This window comes from Trichoderma ghanense, assembly GCF_004382785.1.
Source record: "Trichoderma ghanense strain CCMA-1212 chromosome Unknown scaffold_4, whole genome shotgun sequence".
Lineage (NCBI taxonomy): Eukaryota > Fungi > Ascomycota > Sordariomycetes > Hypocreales > Hypocreaceae > Trichoderma > Trichoderma ghanense.
Genome location: NW_027395667.1, coordinates 385,451 through 401,016, shown reverse-complemented (window position 1 = coordinate 401,016; position 15,566 = coordinate 385,451). Strand labels below are relative to the sequence as shown.

Here is a 15,566-nt window from a genome sequence, read left to right as displayed (position 1 = left end):
GCTGCCAAAGCTACGTCTTGTCTCTCTTCTTGGCAATTCATGTGGGTAGCACGGGCAATGAATCATGCACGGCAGAGCGGCTGATGGGGGATGGAAGATGGATGATCTACACCTGATATTCACGGGTTTTCTTTCCGGTGGTTCTTTTGTAGGCAAGATGAAGAAGACGTGTGTGTTAAGTGCGTGGTGTATGATAAGTGACGAGTCGATATACCCCCGAAGGCGATGGAGTTGATATGGAGCCGGACGGCAACCTGTTGGATATACTAGGTAGCTTTGAATTATTTGGCCCATTTGTTCTTGAAGGATGCAAGACTGTCAACAGCAGTCTCTCCTTGTTTCCTATTGCCTGCTCACTGCAAGGAGCAATGTATTGTTTACCTAGTAGATGTTTAGTACAGACTGGATGTTGGTCTTGCCGAGGAGGAACTGAGCTTTACTACCCAAGTTACTAAGCTAGTAGCAGGATTGGGATGGTTTATGTGCCCTTGGTAGGTAAGATGGAAGAGGGGAAAGGCGCGCTGACAGAAGCAGTAGCTTGATCGCGCGGCTAGACGGCTGGAAAGAAGACGGCGAACTGAATGTCTAGAAGGGTATTGTCTTCGCGAGGCCATTGGTTCTATTGGCATCTGAGGTGCGATCCAGAATTTTTTTTTTTTTTTTTTTTTTTTTTTTTTTTTTGGATGGAGAGAGGTTGGTTGATTGTAGGATGGTCGAATCTGGTCAGGTTGAGACGCCTCGTACCGATGGATGATTTGTCTGATATATGAGAGTACCGCCGAGAGGTATAGCGAGAGTACATTTACAGAGAGATTAGGTAAAGATCTGAGGGGTTGATCTTGCAGTTTCTATCAAGGAATGCTTTTGATATGGGAAGAGATGGAAAATGTCCGATTTGATGGATTGCAGGGTAACACAGGCTAACTCATGCAGAACTGCTGCTGTGTTACTGGAGTTGACCTATCGCTGAACATGTCATTCGAATGCAGCAGCAGGTATACTACAAGACGCGGACAAAAGATCATCATCATCATCATCATCATCATCGTCATCATAGCATCGAAGTGTCGAATTCCATCAAAAGAACAACTATCAATTCTCCTGCAGGCGTGTCCATCAAACAAACATACATACAAATCAATGCAGCCCCGACTTACAACCCGCAAAACGTGGGTCTCCACTTGTCCGAGAAAAAGCACGTGCGCGGCGCTGCTCCGACAAAAGCTCGGTAGTTCGGAATCGACCCGCCATGGCGTAATTCCGCCCAAGCCATACCGCCACTCAAAATCTACATCATCATCAGCCGACCTCGGTCTTCTGAGATCTTGTTACATAAATTCTTTCTTCTTCTCTCTCTTTTGTTTCCCAACGCAACGCTCCTTTAGACTGGCCGCAGTTTCGCCGGGACTTTCTTGCAACAAACGGGCATCGTCGCAGGAGAAAGGCATTGGAAGACTGAGAGAAGATGAGAGGAGGTGCGCGGCCGCTGAGCCGGATGAGCTCGTCGGCGTGTTGCGCCAGGAGCCGACGATTTGCCAGGGCGTTTCGGGTGCAGTCGGCACAGCGGGTGGTCATGCGAGCAGGGCTGAATGGCGGCATCAAGAGAGTGCCCGGGGCGAGAGTCGACAGATGGACATGCCCAGCGTCTCTGGCGGCGAGGAGGGCGATGGCGACGGTTTCCGATCGGCCGGTCGGGAGCTGGGGGCCGTTGGAGGAGTATGACCGGCGGGTGGAGGCTGGGATTCTGCGCAACGACGAGCATCAACGAGGTGAGTCCTTCTCTCTACCTAACCACAGCGAGCTCCCCTGAACAAGCGGCTGACTGGTTCGCGTAGGCATCATCGAGAGCTTGCAGCACCTCCACAATGAGCTGCGCAACTACCGCGCGCCCCCCGTCGTCCACCCCAGCCTCGACGACCTCAAGCCCGCCAAGAAGTCCGTCTTCTCGTCGCTCTTTGGCGGGGGCGGGGGCGGCGGCGGCGCAAAAAGGGCCACGATCAAGGACATCCCGGAGAACCTGCCCCGGGGCCTGTACCTCTACGGCGACGTGGGCAGCGGCAAGACGATGCTCATGGACCTCTTCTACGAGACGCTGCCGAGCTCGGTCAGGTCCAAGACGAGGATACACTTTCACAACTTCATGCAGGACGTCCACAAGAGGCTGCACAGGCTGAAGATGCAGCACGGGAGCGACATTGACGCCGTGCCGTTTGTGGCGGCGGACATTGCGGAGCAGGGGAATGTGCTGTGCTTTGATGAGTTTCAGTGCACGGATGTGGCAGACGCCATGATTCTGCGGAGGTAGGTTTCTGGTTCTGGGCTTGGGGATACTCGTTTCACACATGAAGTGCTGACAAGGCGGCAGGCTACTAGAATGCCTCATGTCTCACGGCGTGGTCCTGGTGACGACGTCGAACCGGCACCCAGACGACCTCTACAAGAACGGCATCCAGCGGGAGTCCTTCATCCCGGCAATCACGCTGCTCAAGAACCGGCTCCACGTCATCAACCTCGACTCGCCGACCGACTACCGCAAGATCCCCCGGCCGCCGTCGGGCGTCTACCACACGGCGCTGGACGAGCACGCCTCGTCGCACGCGGAGAAGTGGTTCCGCTTCCTGGGCGACTCGGACAACTTTGCCCCGCACTCGGAAGTCCAAAAGGTCTGGGGCCGCGAGATCTTCGTGCCGCGCGTCAGCGGGCGGTGCGCGTGGTTCACCTTTGACGAGCTCATCCGGAAGCCAAAGTCGGCGGCGGACTACCTGGAGCTGGTGCGCAAGTACGACGCCTTCATCGTGACCGACGTGCCGGCCATGACGATCCGGGAGCGGGACCTGGCGCGGCGCTTCATCACCTTCATCGACGCCGTGTACGAGGGCAACGCGAAGCTGGTGCTCACCACGGAGAAGCCCCTCGCCGAGCTCTTCGTGTCGCGGGACGAGGTCGCCGAGACGCTGCTGCAGGCGAACCAGGGCAGCGCCGCGGCCAACAACAAGGACGCGACGCAGGACGTCCTGGAGAACATGGAGCACAACGTCGAGAAGCTCAAGGACACGGGCCTGTTCGCGGGCGAGGAAGAGGCCTTTGCGTTTGCGCGGGCGCTGAGCCGGCTGAGCCACATGGAGAGCAAGGAGTGGGTGGAGAGGGGGCTCGGGCTGGAGAGCCAGGGCGGGAAGGAGGATAAGGATAGCTGGACGAAGACGAGGAGCCGGCAGATGGAGGACTCAATGTGATTTTTCTGACTGCTCTTGGGTGTGGTTGTGGGGGAATAAGGGGGNGGGTGGGGGGGTTATGTGGTCTTGGTGGTTGTGGTGGTTGTTTGCTCTTGTTTCGAATACCCTGAGCGGCAATTTTTCTCTACTTGTCTAGATACTTGTTTGCTTAGATGGATGGGAGCGGGAGAACATCAGGGCGGATACACTTGTTGTGTATAGAGTTTATGTATGTATAGTATGTAATTATGTGGGCGATGTATGAGCAGCATGGATGAAGTAGAGCGAACATGACGAATGACGGCTTGAGACAATTGATGAAATGATTCTAGTATATCCAATATTTGAGTCTGCAAATCAATTGTAAGATGACAAGTCTGGCAAACTATAGGCTGGAGACAATCTCGATTAAACACGACGGCGTTGTTTAGATTTCATGTAAGGGAGACAGCCCTTGGATCAAGCTACTATTCCCGGATTGAAGAGGGAGAGGGAAAGAAACTAGGAGAAGCTCCGCACGGAAACGACGAGCAAGATGCTACGGCTGATACATGGGGCTGTCTTGCTCTAGATGAGGCTGCGGAAGAGGCCGTGAAGTAGGATGGATTTGGATGGTGAATGTATGAAGGAGGAGGCTGTCGACATGGAGATTGACGGCTTTGTACAGTTTGCAATAAGATGGCAAGTTGCAACACTGAACTTGGACATCCTGACATGGCGAGCTACACGAGAGTGTGTATTTGTTTTAATGGAATCGCCGAGGATATCTGGGAAGCCGTAAGATCAAGACGAGAGACCTGCTTTTGACAGACAGGATCGCATGCATGAGGATTTGCTGGGATGAGAATAGCCGCCCCCTTACATGTACCTACCTTATGCAGTCATGTATGTCCCAAGTCACAGAAACGCTTGCAGCTAAAGGCCAATGGAAAGCCACGCATCATCATACTGTAGTACCTTGAGACGCAAACAAACAACATCCTCGCATGCATTCTACTGGATAGGGTTACATGCAGGCGCATACGGTACTCACCCGTGGAAGACATCAAATGCATCCGTTGTATGCATGACGGGACGGACAAGGGCTGGACCGGATCCTGCCGGGGAACCCATCGCTCCGAGACACACCGACACAACACGGCATAGAACTTGCAAGCCGGGTCCCCGGGATCTCTGTTTCAATCCTTGATCGCGGCTGAACGACGGACTGACCGAAAAGGAGTGCTTCTGTTTGTTTCTGCGCAGAATTGGAGGCATGTTGCGCGATACGAAGCGGCCGCACTGAGACCACAAGAGCGTGACATTTCTTCCTGGGCATGGAGCACGTTATCACATGTACCCGGGTCACCGAATGTACAAATTACATGGAGGTTGAGCAGCAGATGCTGTCGACCTTGGCGAGAGCCGGGGAGCGAGAAAACCGCCTATTCCCGCCTCGGCGATCAAGGTATTGAGAAAGAGAGCGAGAGCGTGTGTGCGCGAGAAAAAAAGCTTTGTTTTCTGCCGGATAGTAAAAGGGATGGGATTGCACGGTCCCCTTCTTTCCCAATGCACCTTGCCTGCACTCGTTCGATCCGCCCCGCAAGGGACAACGAGGGTCTGGTGTTCTTTCTTTGTTTCGTTTTGGGGTGACCTCCGGCCCGCGAGAAGCGAAATGGGCAGAGGACGGGTAGCAATGGGTGCCCTTTTTCGAGGGAGGATGCCCGGAGTGTTGAGTGTTGGCTTCGTCCTGAATGTGTGCGACGCTGGACTCAGCCTTGTTAGTCAGAGAGGGGCCACGAGCCTGGCTTGGATGCCTCATGGGTGTTCGGTAAGCTTCGGTTTGTGGTCGCAGAGATTTCCCCTTTCTGCGGGTGCTGAAAAAGACGATTATAAGAGGCAATACTTCGATGGAATACCGTAGAGAGAACTTGCTAGGGCTGCATAGGACGCAGCACCATCACCACGCAGCTTGCGTGCCGAGGCGGAAGGGGGCTGTTTCATGGATCCTGGCTAGCTCGGGCCCGAGTAAATGCTGATGGTGTTTAGTTGTAGTCGGGACAGGGGACTGAGAAGAATGTGAGGTCATGGTAGGGATTGAGGATGGGAGGGCTGGGGCTGGGTTGAAGCAGCGGAGAGAGAGAGAAAGAGGCGGGAGGGCCCTTGCGAGAGGAGAGAGTGCTGGTGCGGTTTGTTCGGCGTACTGTGCTTTGGGTGCGTGTGCTCTGGAGTATCGAAGAAGACCTGGACTCGGGCTATCGACTGCTTGGATTTGGTGCTTACAGCAATTGCGCCATTTGACAAATCCGAGGCCATTCTCGTACGGACGAACCAGGGGAGCTGCGAATTATCGCAACCGGCTCAAGCACGAGTACCGCTACCCAGATGCGCCATCACGCAACCGCTGCGCGTCGAGTAATGATACCTGCAAGCTGCTGTCTCGAGTTAACAGCGCAAACAGCGCAAACAACGGTTCCTCGTTCGACAGAACAACAGCACGACTTGTGATCCGATGGTCCCGTCGTGGGCTATCGCGGATATTGGAAGGGGAGACGAGCCAGGGAGATGGCGGCAAAGGCCTCGATAACGCCATGATGGATCCGGCATGGCGCTTCCACCTTTTGGCCGCACCTTGGCGGGAACCCCTGGCACCAAGTTCTGCAAGGTAGTTGTACCTGCATGGATCTCGTCTTGGCTGCGTTGTTTCTTGCTCGTCAGCCAAACAAACAGAAGAGAGAGCAAAAAAAAAAAAAAGAGTCGACCAGGCAGGGATTCATGCAGGAAAAGCCAACAATGCAGGGCCAGGGGTCCGAGTGACGAACTGGGAGCCAAGCAGCGCAGGCACCGTCGCACGGGCCAATGACAGCATCCGCTGCTGCGTCCAGTGGCTGCGGTTCCTGGATTAGCGCATCCTGCCGGGGGGCCCCAGCAGCCAATGGCGGCGCCGCGGTGCCTGAGCCAGGGGACGGCGGCCCCTGTGCGGATCCTGGCGGGCTGGCGACGGTTTTTGCAGGCAATCCATTTCGAGGGAGAAGCTGGGCAGCTACAACGGTTATGCTTGTTTGGTCGACAACGGCGCTGATCCTCATATGGGCTGCTTGTGGTGACAGGGAGGGCCAAACCGGCGTCTAAATGCGCAGTTGGTACCGATACAGATGGATGCCAGTTATCGCTACTGACCAGATGTGTACTATCGTCTTGACTGGCAGCTCAACCGTCTGTCATGCAGCTCTTGACAGCGCCGCCGTGGACAGATGCACAGCATCTCGGGTTCCCGCTTTCGAACCGCACTGCTAATTGCCAAGTACCGGTACAGCGCCGCCTCTCCCACTGCTGCAGCGGCTCCAGTGTCGTCCCGGCAGTGGAGTGCCTGCCAGCTGCGGCCACCGCTGGTGATTCGCCCAGCCCGTTGGGCGCTTGCTCGGCTGCCGGGGCCTCGTCCAGATTGGGGCAGCCCAGCACCGCGGCCAGGTACCGGTACCTCGTGCTCACTGAACCCTGGACACTTCAAGCTTGAACTGAGGTGGCCCGCCCGCCTGCCCTCCAGGTTCTTCCCCAGCTGCCGCTCGCTCGCTTCTTCTCGCCTCTCCTCTTTTTTTTTTCCTTTTCCTCCTCCTCTCACCACCGTCCTGCCACCGCTGACGACACATCATCGCAGCGAGCGATTGTGCAGCCTGGGCTCTGCGTCAGTTCACCTCGAGAGCTGCGCTCAGTCCGTCCATTCATTCATTCGTTGATTGATTGATTGATTTCGCCCTCGCGACCCAAGCCATTCTTTTCAGCGCCTCAGCCGTCAAATTCCTCCGACTTGTTGCGTGCATTAGTCGAGTCTTTGTTCACTCCCTCTGGCTCACTTCGCGCTGCCGTTTGCATCACCTCAACAGTTACTTAATCCTGGGTCGATTCAGGCTTGCCATTGTCCGTCGTGACGCGCCTCGAATCCAGCTGCCTGTTGTTCCCTCGTTTCCCCAGCATCAGCATTCCCGAGACAATTTGTCTCTCCCCGCCGTGGAAGGACACGCTCCTTGACTCAATAGTCACCACATTCATTCTCCCTCCATTACTGCCGTCCGCGTTCCAGGCGACGACTGTCCCCAGCCTCGTTCGACTTTGCAACTCAGTCGCCAATATATTCAGAGGCTACGGCGACCACGCACGACGTTTCTGCTCGTGAAGCGGAACTCTTTTTTTCTTTACTTTCTTCCTTGATACCCCGGACATCCGCCTCGCCGTGTCTGCAGTGACACTCTAGCCAAGATGCCCAACTCGCACCGGCACTTTCACCGTCACCGAGACATTCTCGACGACATCGAGAACATCATCAATGGCGTCAACCCTGACGACGACTCGCACCAACGGCAGAGCCCCAAGGTCCAGGCCAACAATGTCGAGAGAGGTAATTCATGACTGTTTGGCTTGGATAGCCTGCGGGTTATCCGCGCAATCTGTTGCCTGCTTGACATGCTGACTTCCTCCTAGAGCAGTCCACCGTGGTTCAGGTCGTCTACAAGACCATGAAGCCAACCTTTTCTGGCCCCATTGGTGGTTACGTGACCATCCACTCAACACCCCAGGCCAAGGAGACTCCCAAGCCCGAGCCTACCCCGAGCAAGAAGCCCGAGGTCAAGGAGACGCCCACGCCAAAGGAATCCTCCAAGGAAACGCCCAAGCCAACGCCGAAAGAGACTCCCAAGGAGACTCCCACGCCCAAGGAATCCCCCAAGCCGACGCCGACGCCGAGCCCGAGCCAGGAGGACAAGGCATCCAAGGAGAGCTCTGCCGTGCCAAGCGCGATTTCCTCTCCCAAGCACAGCCCGTCCGGTTCCGACGACGACCTCGCAAAGGCTACTGGTTCCCCCACGCACGTCTCGTCGCCGACACAGGTGGCTGTTGACGGCAACCGAGCCCACAGCCCCTCTGCCTCGGCCACTCTGGACTCGGCCGCGGCGTCATCTCCCAGCAGCGTCAGCGACTCCGGCTCCGGCACCAGCGCCGGCGCCAAGGCGGGAATTGCCCTGGGTGTGCTTGGTGGTGTCCTCGTTCTGGGATTGCTCATCTTCTTCCTCGTCAGCCGCCGTAGGAAGCAGGCCGAGCGCGAAGAGCTTTCAGGTGACGATGAAAAGGCCCAAGTGACGCCGCCTCCTGCTGCTGCTGCCGTCCACCAGCAGCCGGTTGCGGTGCCTGAGCCCCGGCCCGTCGTTGCACGCGCACTCACGCCCGAGGTCTCGCCAGCACCGTCACCCGAGCCTGTCGAGCCCGTCGAGCCCGTCGAGGAGATGGTCCGCACCAACCCGGTTGCGCCGCGCATCAGCCTCCGACCCGCCTCCCAATTCGGCTGGGACCTCGAGAATCAGGCCGCCAAGGGAGCCGAGGCTGCCGCCGTCGGTGTTGCTCTTACCGGCAACGCTGCGGATCGACCCGACACCAGCCAGAGCAACAACCCTGCGAATCCCTTTGGCCAGCAAGCCGAGCGTGTTCCCTCTCCTGTCCAGGATCCGCCCGCCGCTCGTCCCACGTACAAACCCTACTCGCCCACCGTCGCGTCCGTGAGCGACAAGGCGCCGACCCCGGAAGTGTCCAATGCCGAAGAGACTGCTGTGGCTACTGCCGCTGTGGCTACCACGGCCGCGGTCGTTGCTGCCGGAGCCGCGACGCTGACTCGCAAGACGTCGATCCGAAACCAGAACTCCAAGGCACCCGTTGACCTGACCGTGACCACCAACCTCGACACGGTTCCCCCAAGCCCCGTGGGTACCGACTACAGCGCCTCGTCAGCCTCTCCCGTCACTGGCGCCGCGCCTTCGCCTGGTGCCGCCGCCATTGCCGCGGCGGGCGGCCCTGCCAACTCGACTGTCCACCGTGTGCAACTGGATTTCAAGCCCACCCTCGAGGACGAAATGGAGCTCAAGGCCGGCGACCTGGTGCGCCTCCTCCACGAATACGACGATGGCTGGGTGAGTACTTTTCTTGTTTTCCACCTGACTCATTGCACCGGCATTTGCTAACCTCTACAAAATTAGGCGCTTGTCATCCGTCTGGATAGGTCCCGACAGGGTGTTGTCCCTCGCACGTGTCTGTCTACCCGTCCAGTGAAGCCTCGCCCGCCCCAGGGCCGTCCCCCTGTCCCGGCAGCCGGCGGTCCTCCTCGCGGAACCAACTCTCCCACTGGCCAGCGACCGATGACTCCTCAGGGCCAGCGCCCCATGACTCCCCAGGGCCAGCGCCCAATGACGCCTCAGGGTATGCGCGGTGCCAACGGCACTCCCAACGGAGCTCCCAGGATGGGACCTGGCCCCGGATCGCGCCCCGCTTCGCCTGCCGGTCCGAGGATGAACGCCAACGGAAGCCGACCGCAGTCGCCCATGGGCCGCCCGATGAGCCCCGGACCCAAGTTTCAGGGACCTCCTACCAGCCGTCCCCAGAGCCCCAGCGGAATGAGCCAACGCGCAAGCCCGCCTGTTTCCAGCCCACTGAACCCCAACACGTCGTCGCCCGCATCGTCGCCAACAGAATCTCCGTCGGGACCTTCAGCGGGGCCCATCGGCAGGAAGCCCGTTCCCGGCCAGGCCTATTAATGGAATAGCCATGGCTTGATCACTGTACATTTGCCATCCGCACATTGGCCTTGCGCGCAACTTTTGGGCGTCGACGCAACATCTGGGTAAAAAGGGGGCGGAGCTGGGCGTTCTGAGAGGCATCTACGCACAAAGCAAACATCTTGGCGGCAGATTGAGGGTGCGAGATCTATCCTACTTTTCAATCTGCCAGCTGACCGTTTTCTGCTTTGCTGCCATTTCTTTTCATGTGTTGTCGCTAATGGTTTTCTATTTTCTTCCTTCTCTTCACCATTCTATACAGCTGATCTCAGCATTTTCATTTGGCCCGTGTATATACCATTCACATACGCAAAGGCGTGGCCTCGCTCTCACCTGTTGTACTTTGGACTGCGGTGGCAGGTGGCCCAACACCGGGTCATGATGGAAGGGCGTGTGTGACTCTGTTGCAAGCAGGACTTGAGCCCGACCAATGGCTGACTTGCATTCTACCTCTTCACTTCTTCTTACCCCCTTTTACCCCCCTTTTTTCTTCAATTTTTCTTCACCATTTGATCCCACGGGATGTGACGAAGCTGCAGGGTTGGACAGCACTCATGTTGAAGATTACGATGGCAGGAAGGCAAGTCTGTATGACCCGACGAGGGGAACGAGACGTTATGGAACGATTATGTGTTGGCCAAGAATTCAAGTCCATAGTTACTGATATCAAGATGACATGCTTACTATACTGAAATCGTTGGTGCTTCTTTGTGATTCGGGTTGAAATGAGCGACCTCCTTCCATTTTATAAGTGATGTTGGTTCGGAGGGAAGGGCACGTCCACCTGGGTTCACTGGAGAAGAGGTGAGGCTAATGGGACGAACGATGGGCACGGATCAGGGGGTATCGGTGTGGTGAGGGTGGCCAACGACAATAGGTGTTGGTTGGGGAGGGAAGGGGTTTGAGTAATTTCCCAGGGCGATGGTGAGCAATTCGGTGATCATTTGATGCCTTTTGAGTTGGATGGTGTGTGTGTGCGATGAGATTGAGTAGAGGAGGTCGGGATGTGACGGCTGAGGGAGTCGTCTTCTTTCCTACGGGGTATATTCCTGTTGCAACCTGTCTTGAATCCGCATATCGGTGTGAGGTACGGAGCGTTGAGTAGTAGACAGCCGTGCTTGTTCAAACATTCTCCGGCGAAATAAGTCATATTGTTCACTCTTGACAATATATCCATGCTTCACCGCACGCAAATACACTCGTCCAATCCCAGCTTGACACAACCCCCTTCAGTCACAAATCTAAATCCAAGCTTAAAAGCCAAATTCCATCCGTGCGTCTGATCTTCTTTGTCCCCCCCCCCCTCCTCCTTGGCACCAGCATCAAACAACCTACCACTCACTCATTGACGGGTGAAGAGGGACCGACATTGTTCTCTGAGCGTAATGCATCAAGGGGTGGTCTAGACCTCCAACGTGTTTTCTCTTTTTTTTTGCGTTTGTTATTTAGTATATGTGAGTCTTATAGTAAGGTACTTGTATGTCAAGTAAGAGTACGGCTAACGACTCCTCACATTTCACCAAAAATCGGGGAAGAGTCAATCACATCAAACCTTTTTTTTCTCTCTTTCTTTTTGACGCACGTTGAGCAAAGAGGTCAGAGAGTTCGGATAGTTGCAACGCACGGATTCTCTCCCCCTCCGCCCCTTTAACTTTGACAAGTTCCCATCCAAATCCCATTGACCTCGATTCGTTACAGCGAACATCCCTGTTCGTCTCTTCTTTTTTTATCTGTTAGAAACTTGGTTTTTCGTGGGTTCGCCCGGACAGCTGCTGCTGCTGCTGCATGTCTTTCGGCCTCGGAAACTTTTTGCTCCACACTAACTGCACTTCGTCGTCTTCTTCTTCTTCTTCAATTTCTGGGGGGGAAATCTGTGTGTGTTTTGTCCTTTTTGAGCCAGTGACTGGACTGTGATCCTCGTGGCTCAAAGTTGTCAAATTACGGGGACGCTCGTCATTCCTCCTGTCGTCGTTATTCTTCCCTCCTTTGCCCCGTGTCATTCACCACCCTTATTTAAACGTTCTCCCACCAGAAACAACTTTCATCTCATCAACCACCAAACAAATCCACCAACAAATCCTCATCAAACCCTCTCTCGATCAATTCTCAAAAAAATGAAGTCCCTCTCCGTCCTCCTCCTCACCCTGGCATCCGCCGCCATCGCCGCCCCCGCAAACAAGCACCTCCCCGTCGTCACCCCGACCCCCGTCGTCGTCCGGGCCGCTCACCTCCCCTTCATCACGAGGACGCCTGCCGCCCTGGCTGTCCTCCCCGGCGCGGTAATACCTCCTCCTCCTCCTCGTTCTCAACCTCGTCCACCTATTCCTCTCCCCGGCTTCAACCGGCTCTCTCACAACAACAACAGCACTAACAACAACAACAAGACCGCCCCCGCTGCTGCTCCTCCTGCCGACGACGGAACGACGTGCGAGCAAATCACCCTCGGCGGCAGCGGAAAAGTCGGCAAGACTACCCTCGAGGGAAAGTGCACCAACAACAAGGGCGAGTGGTGGAAGACGAGCATCAACTTGAACGAGTGCATTACCAACGTTGGCGGCAAGCTGCAGTATCTGCCCGAGTGAGTTCTTACCTCTCTCTCTCTCTTGGTCCCCTCCCCCTTTTCTCTCTCAGATGTTGAAAGTTATACTGATCATTTGGATGTCGCAAAAGTGGTAAATTTGATGCCTCGTGCAGGCCTTGCACGATTGACACCGTCCCCGGCGGCGCGGAAATCAACCTCAAGTGCAACTGCCTCGACTGGAAGCGCGTGCCCAAGTTTACCTACCTCGAGATGGGCGATCGCGGTGAGTTTTGTGCTTCTTTTCCATGTTTCTTTCGCGTGCGTTTTGCTGGTGGATATAGGGGGGGTGATGCTAATTTGTGGCAGTTGATACTTCGGGGGCTGTCAAGCTGGTTGATGGACGCTTTGTCTGTGGTAACCGCGTTGGTGACAAGAGCCCTCTCCTGTGAGAAGGACGATGACATGACGACTGGAACTCTTCCGTGATGGACAAGTGAATAAGCGAGAGGAGGATTTGTACATGAGAAATGGATAAACTGGTATGATGCTAGATTCGACTAAAGTATGAACAAGGCAGCATTTGACCTGGCTTGGTAGATGCCAACCGAGGCCGTACATACGAAGAGTACAAATCAAATTTCGACAGATCCATATAGATCTTATTCCTGAGGACTGACCACATCATCCATTATCTCGTCACTTGGATCTTCAGTGTGCTATTGGCCCACGACACCCCATCCCCAAACTCACCGCAGCTACTCCTTCTTCAACCTCTTCAAACATTTCACAGCCATGTGCTCCATTTCATCCAGCGTATCAACCATTGCCTCGAACTCCTGATGTTCAACGCGTTCCTCCTCCCATTCGATAAACTGCCTGATGGTTTTGATTTTCGTCTCGAAAAGAGTCCCATCTTCGGCCTTGAGTTTGCGCGAAGCTTCCTCTAGCTCGTCCAGAACTTTGGCGATGGGATGTTTCGGCGACCAGAGTTTTCGCGCCTGGAATCCGTACCGTTTCCTCTCATGTGATGGATTCCAAGTCTTCTGCAGCGAGTTTGAGCCAGTCTAAGCCCTTCTCATTTCCGGTTTGAGTGGCCCAATCCGCGAGATGAAGTTTTGTGCGCTCAGACAACACCTTGACCTTCTGAGGAGCCAAGTCTGCTGCAAACTTGGCTGAATACTCATCGGTTTCTTTTCCGGGGGGGTCCGCGAAGATTGCAAAGAGGGACCAGTCTATTTGGCGGTCAATCTCCTGTCGGGTGAGTGTCTTGATTGTTGTTGTGACAATGTCCGCTTCATCGGGCGTGATGCTTGAGGTGTTGCGTTTTTCCATTTTGGACACTGCTTTGCGTTGGTTCTGTCTGGAATTCAACTGCCAAGATGAGGTGTTAGAACCGGGGGAAGTTCAGGGATAGGAAAGAAGAAGAAGGTCTGGCAAATGGTGATGAAAAAAAAAAAAGAAAAGATATGACACGGGTATTGCCGGTCGGACTGATAGGGGCGGCGCAATGTCTGGAGCGAACGGTGAGGCAGAACCTCGAGACCGTTGCTCGACTCACCTTGTTGAACGTTTTGACAGAGATGCATGCGAGGGTAATGGAAGATGAAGGACGAAAAAGAAAATGTTCCTTTTTGACGGAGTGCAGAATTGGAGCATTGGGCAGTGGCTTGAGAGGGAAAGGCGGTCGAGTTTCAGGATAAGGGAGCACCTTCCTCGACGACAGCCGGCAGCAATGATATCCTGGTGCCTGAGGAATCAATACAGGTTTTAAATCCCTGAACTTGTTCCGTCCATCGCCTTTACATGCATCGTTCTGATATCATCATGATAAGTCCGTCATGTCCTGGCAGTTGTCCTTTTGTTCATTCCCCTACCCTACCGATATGGGCACGCTCAGAGGGTAAAGCTCGTGGCATGCCGGAATCGATTCAGTACCGTGTCGAGCTTCGAGTTGAACGCTCTGTGGCCGACGAACTGATCTCACGGTGTTTACCTAGTGCTTCACTCTCTCCCCAGTCCGCGGCATGAGTGTCTTGATGAACGCACAGCCTGGAGCATCAACTGAAGTCAAAGGTTCAGTTAGAAGTCTTGTCCCTGTGAACGACATTGACAAAGACCTAATGTGGCCGATAGAACGACTATATCGGGATTCAGCGAGTTTCGGCAATCCAAGAGACAACGTGATAGTAGATCGACATTGAAAAAAAAAAGAGTATATTCAACCGATGACCTTCTCATGACCGCTGGTAGCTATTGCTGCGATTACCCCTGATTTTCGAGGAGAACTCAGCCTCGCCGGCACCCTGACCAACCAACTGACAGACGTCCGCCTCGCAGTCAATGTCCTCCGACCGCGAGTCTTTGGGCTATTGCTCGCCATGGCTACCCATAAAAAGTCCTTCCAGTCACCGTTGAAGACGCCTGGCCAGTCAACCTGAAGGGGAGGACCACGAAAAAAGCCACAGTTAGCACAACAGATAACATCATCCGGATGCTCGGTGAAGGAACGAGGGCAAAGAGGGAGTCGCGATAAGTCGGGGAAAACGCTTACCGAATCTCCTCATGATAAGCGTCAAGCCGGCCTATGATGGTAGCCTCCGTCTTCTCGATGGCCTTCAGCACAGTGGCCGTGAACTGCTCGAGTTGCTGGGCCTCGCGCTCCTTCTCGCACTGGAGGCATTCCTTGATCTCCCTGACGCCGGCCTGAACAATCTCCCTCTGCTCGGGGTCGAACTCGCCCGAGGCCTTCGCCAACTTGTCCAAGGCGAGGTTGGCGGGATGCCTCTTCGACCAGATCTTGGCACCGGTGATCCGCTGCGTCTCGTTCCACGTCATGGAGAGCAAGTCGTCCGAGGCATTCTTCAGCCACTGGAGGTACTTTTGGTCCTCCTGCTCGTAGATCCATTCTGCCAACGAGGCCTTGGCGCGCGGCGGCATCACCTTGAGCTTCTGAGGGGTCAGGGCCGCTGCGACGTCAGCAGACAGCTCGGCGGTCCATTTGTCGTTCTTGAGGCGGTGGAGGATGGGCTGCATCTCCTCCATGACTTCGTCTCGGGTCAGCGTCTTGGTCGTTGTCTTGACGATGTCCGGCTGGTCCATTGCGGTCGACAAGTCTTGGCCCATCTCAAAGTGCCAGATGAATGTCAAGCGTTTGCCGGATGGTTGAGCTGACGAGGAGAATTGACTGAGTTTGGACCAAAGAGAAGAGACAGCGGGGAGAGTGAGGAGAAAGACGACAAACGCACCAATGTAAGGTAG

At 55.2% G+C, this 15,566-nt stretch overlaps 7 protein-coding genes across 7 annotated transcripts; 4 read left to right on the top strand and 3 right to left on the bottom strand.

The window, feature by feature from the left end:
- Positions 1-1,465: 1,465 nt before the first annotated feature.
- Positions 1,466-3,233, top strand: CCMA1212_004296 (Protein AFG1; the record flags this gene model as incomplete). Its single annotated transcript, XM_073701605.1, has 3 exons — positions 1,466-1,769; positions 1,836-2,301; positions 2,366-3,233. The coding sequence occupies 3 exons, from the start codon at positions 1,466-1,468 to the stop codon at positions 3,231-3,233; spliced, it is 1,638 nt and encodes a 545-aa protein (XP_073559395.1).
- Positions 3,234-5,636: 2,403 nt separating this feature from the next.
- On the bottom strand, positions 5,637-6,545 carry CCMA1212_004295 (uncharacterized protein; the record flags this gene model as incomplete). Its single annotated transcript, XM_073701604.1, has 3 exons — positions 5,637-5,901; positions 6,010-6,354; positions 6,478-6,545. Coding segments are annotated over 3 exons (678 nt in total), but the record flags the coding sequence as incomplete, so codon positions are not given.
- A 903-nt stretch (positions 6,546-7,448) lies between these two features.
- On the top strand, positions 7,449-9,766 carry CCMA1212_004294 (uncharacterized protein; the record flags this gene model as incomplete). The annotated part of the gene is made up of 3 exons (XM_073701603.1): positions 7,449-7,587; positions 7,671-9,145; positions 9,212-9,766. 3 exons carry the CDS (start codon positions 7,449-7,451, stop codon positions 9,764-9,766), a joined length of 2,169 nt encoding a protein of 722 aa, XP_073559393.1.
- Positions 9,767-10,007: 241 nt separating this feature from the next.
- CCMA1212_004293 (uncharacterized protein) lies at positions 10,008-10,169 on the top strand (the record flags this gene model as incomplete). Its single annotated transcript, XM_073701602.1, has 1 exon — positions 10,008-10,169. One exon carries the CDS (start codon positions 10,008-10,010, stop codon positions 10,167-10,169), a length of 162 nt encoding a protein of 53 aa, XP_073559398.1.
- A 1,732-nt stretch (positions 10,170-11,901) lies between these two features.
- CCMA1212_004292 (uncharacterized protein) lies at positions 11,902-12,757 on the top strand (the record flags this gene model as incomplete). Its single annotated transcript, XM_073701601.1, has 3 exons — positions 11,902-12,365; positions 12,458-12,591; positions 12,675-12,757. The coding sequence occupies 3 exons, from the start codon at positions 11,902-11,904 to the stop codon at positions 12,755-12,757; spliced, it is 681 nt and encodes a 226-aa protein (XP_073559399.1).
- A 306-nt stretch (positions 12,758-13,063) lies between these two features.
- CCMA1212_004291 (uncharacterized protein) lies at positions 13,064-13,640 on the bottom strand (the record flags this gene model as incomplete). The annotated part of the gene is made up of 2 exons (XM_073701600.1): positions 13,064-13,351; positions 13,443-13,640. The coding sequence occupies 2 exons, from the start codon at positions 13,638-13,640 to the stop codon at positions 13,064-13,066; spliced, it is 486 nt and encodes a 161-aa protein (XP_073559396.1).
- Positions 13,641-14,855: 1,215 nt separating this feature from the next.
- On the bottom strand, positions 14,856-15,407 carry CCMA1212_004290 (uncharacterized protein; the record flags this gene model as incomplete). The annotated part of the gene is made up of 1 exon (XM_073701599.1): positions 14,856-15,407. The coding sequence occupies one exon, from the start codon at positions 15,405-15,407 to the stop codon at positions 14,856-14,858; it is 552 nt and encodes a 183-aa protein (XP_073559397.1).
- Positions 15,408-15,566: the final 159 nt, after the last annotated feature.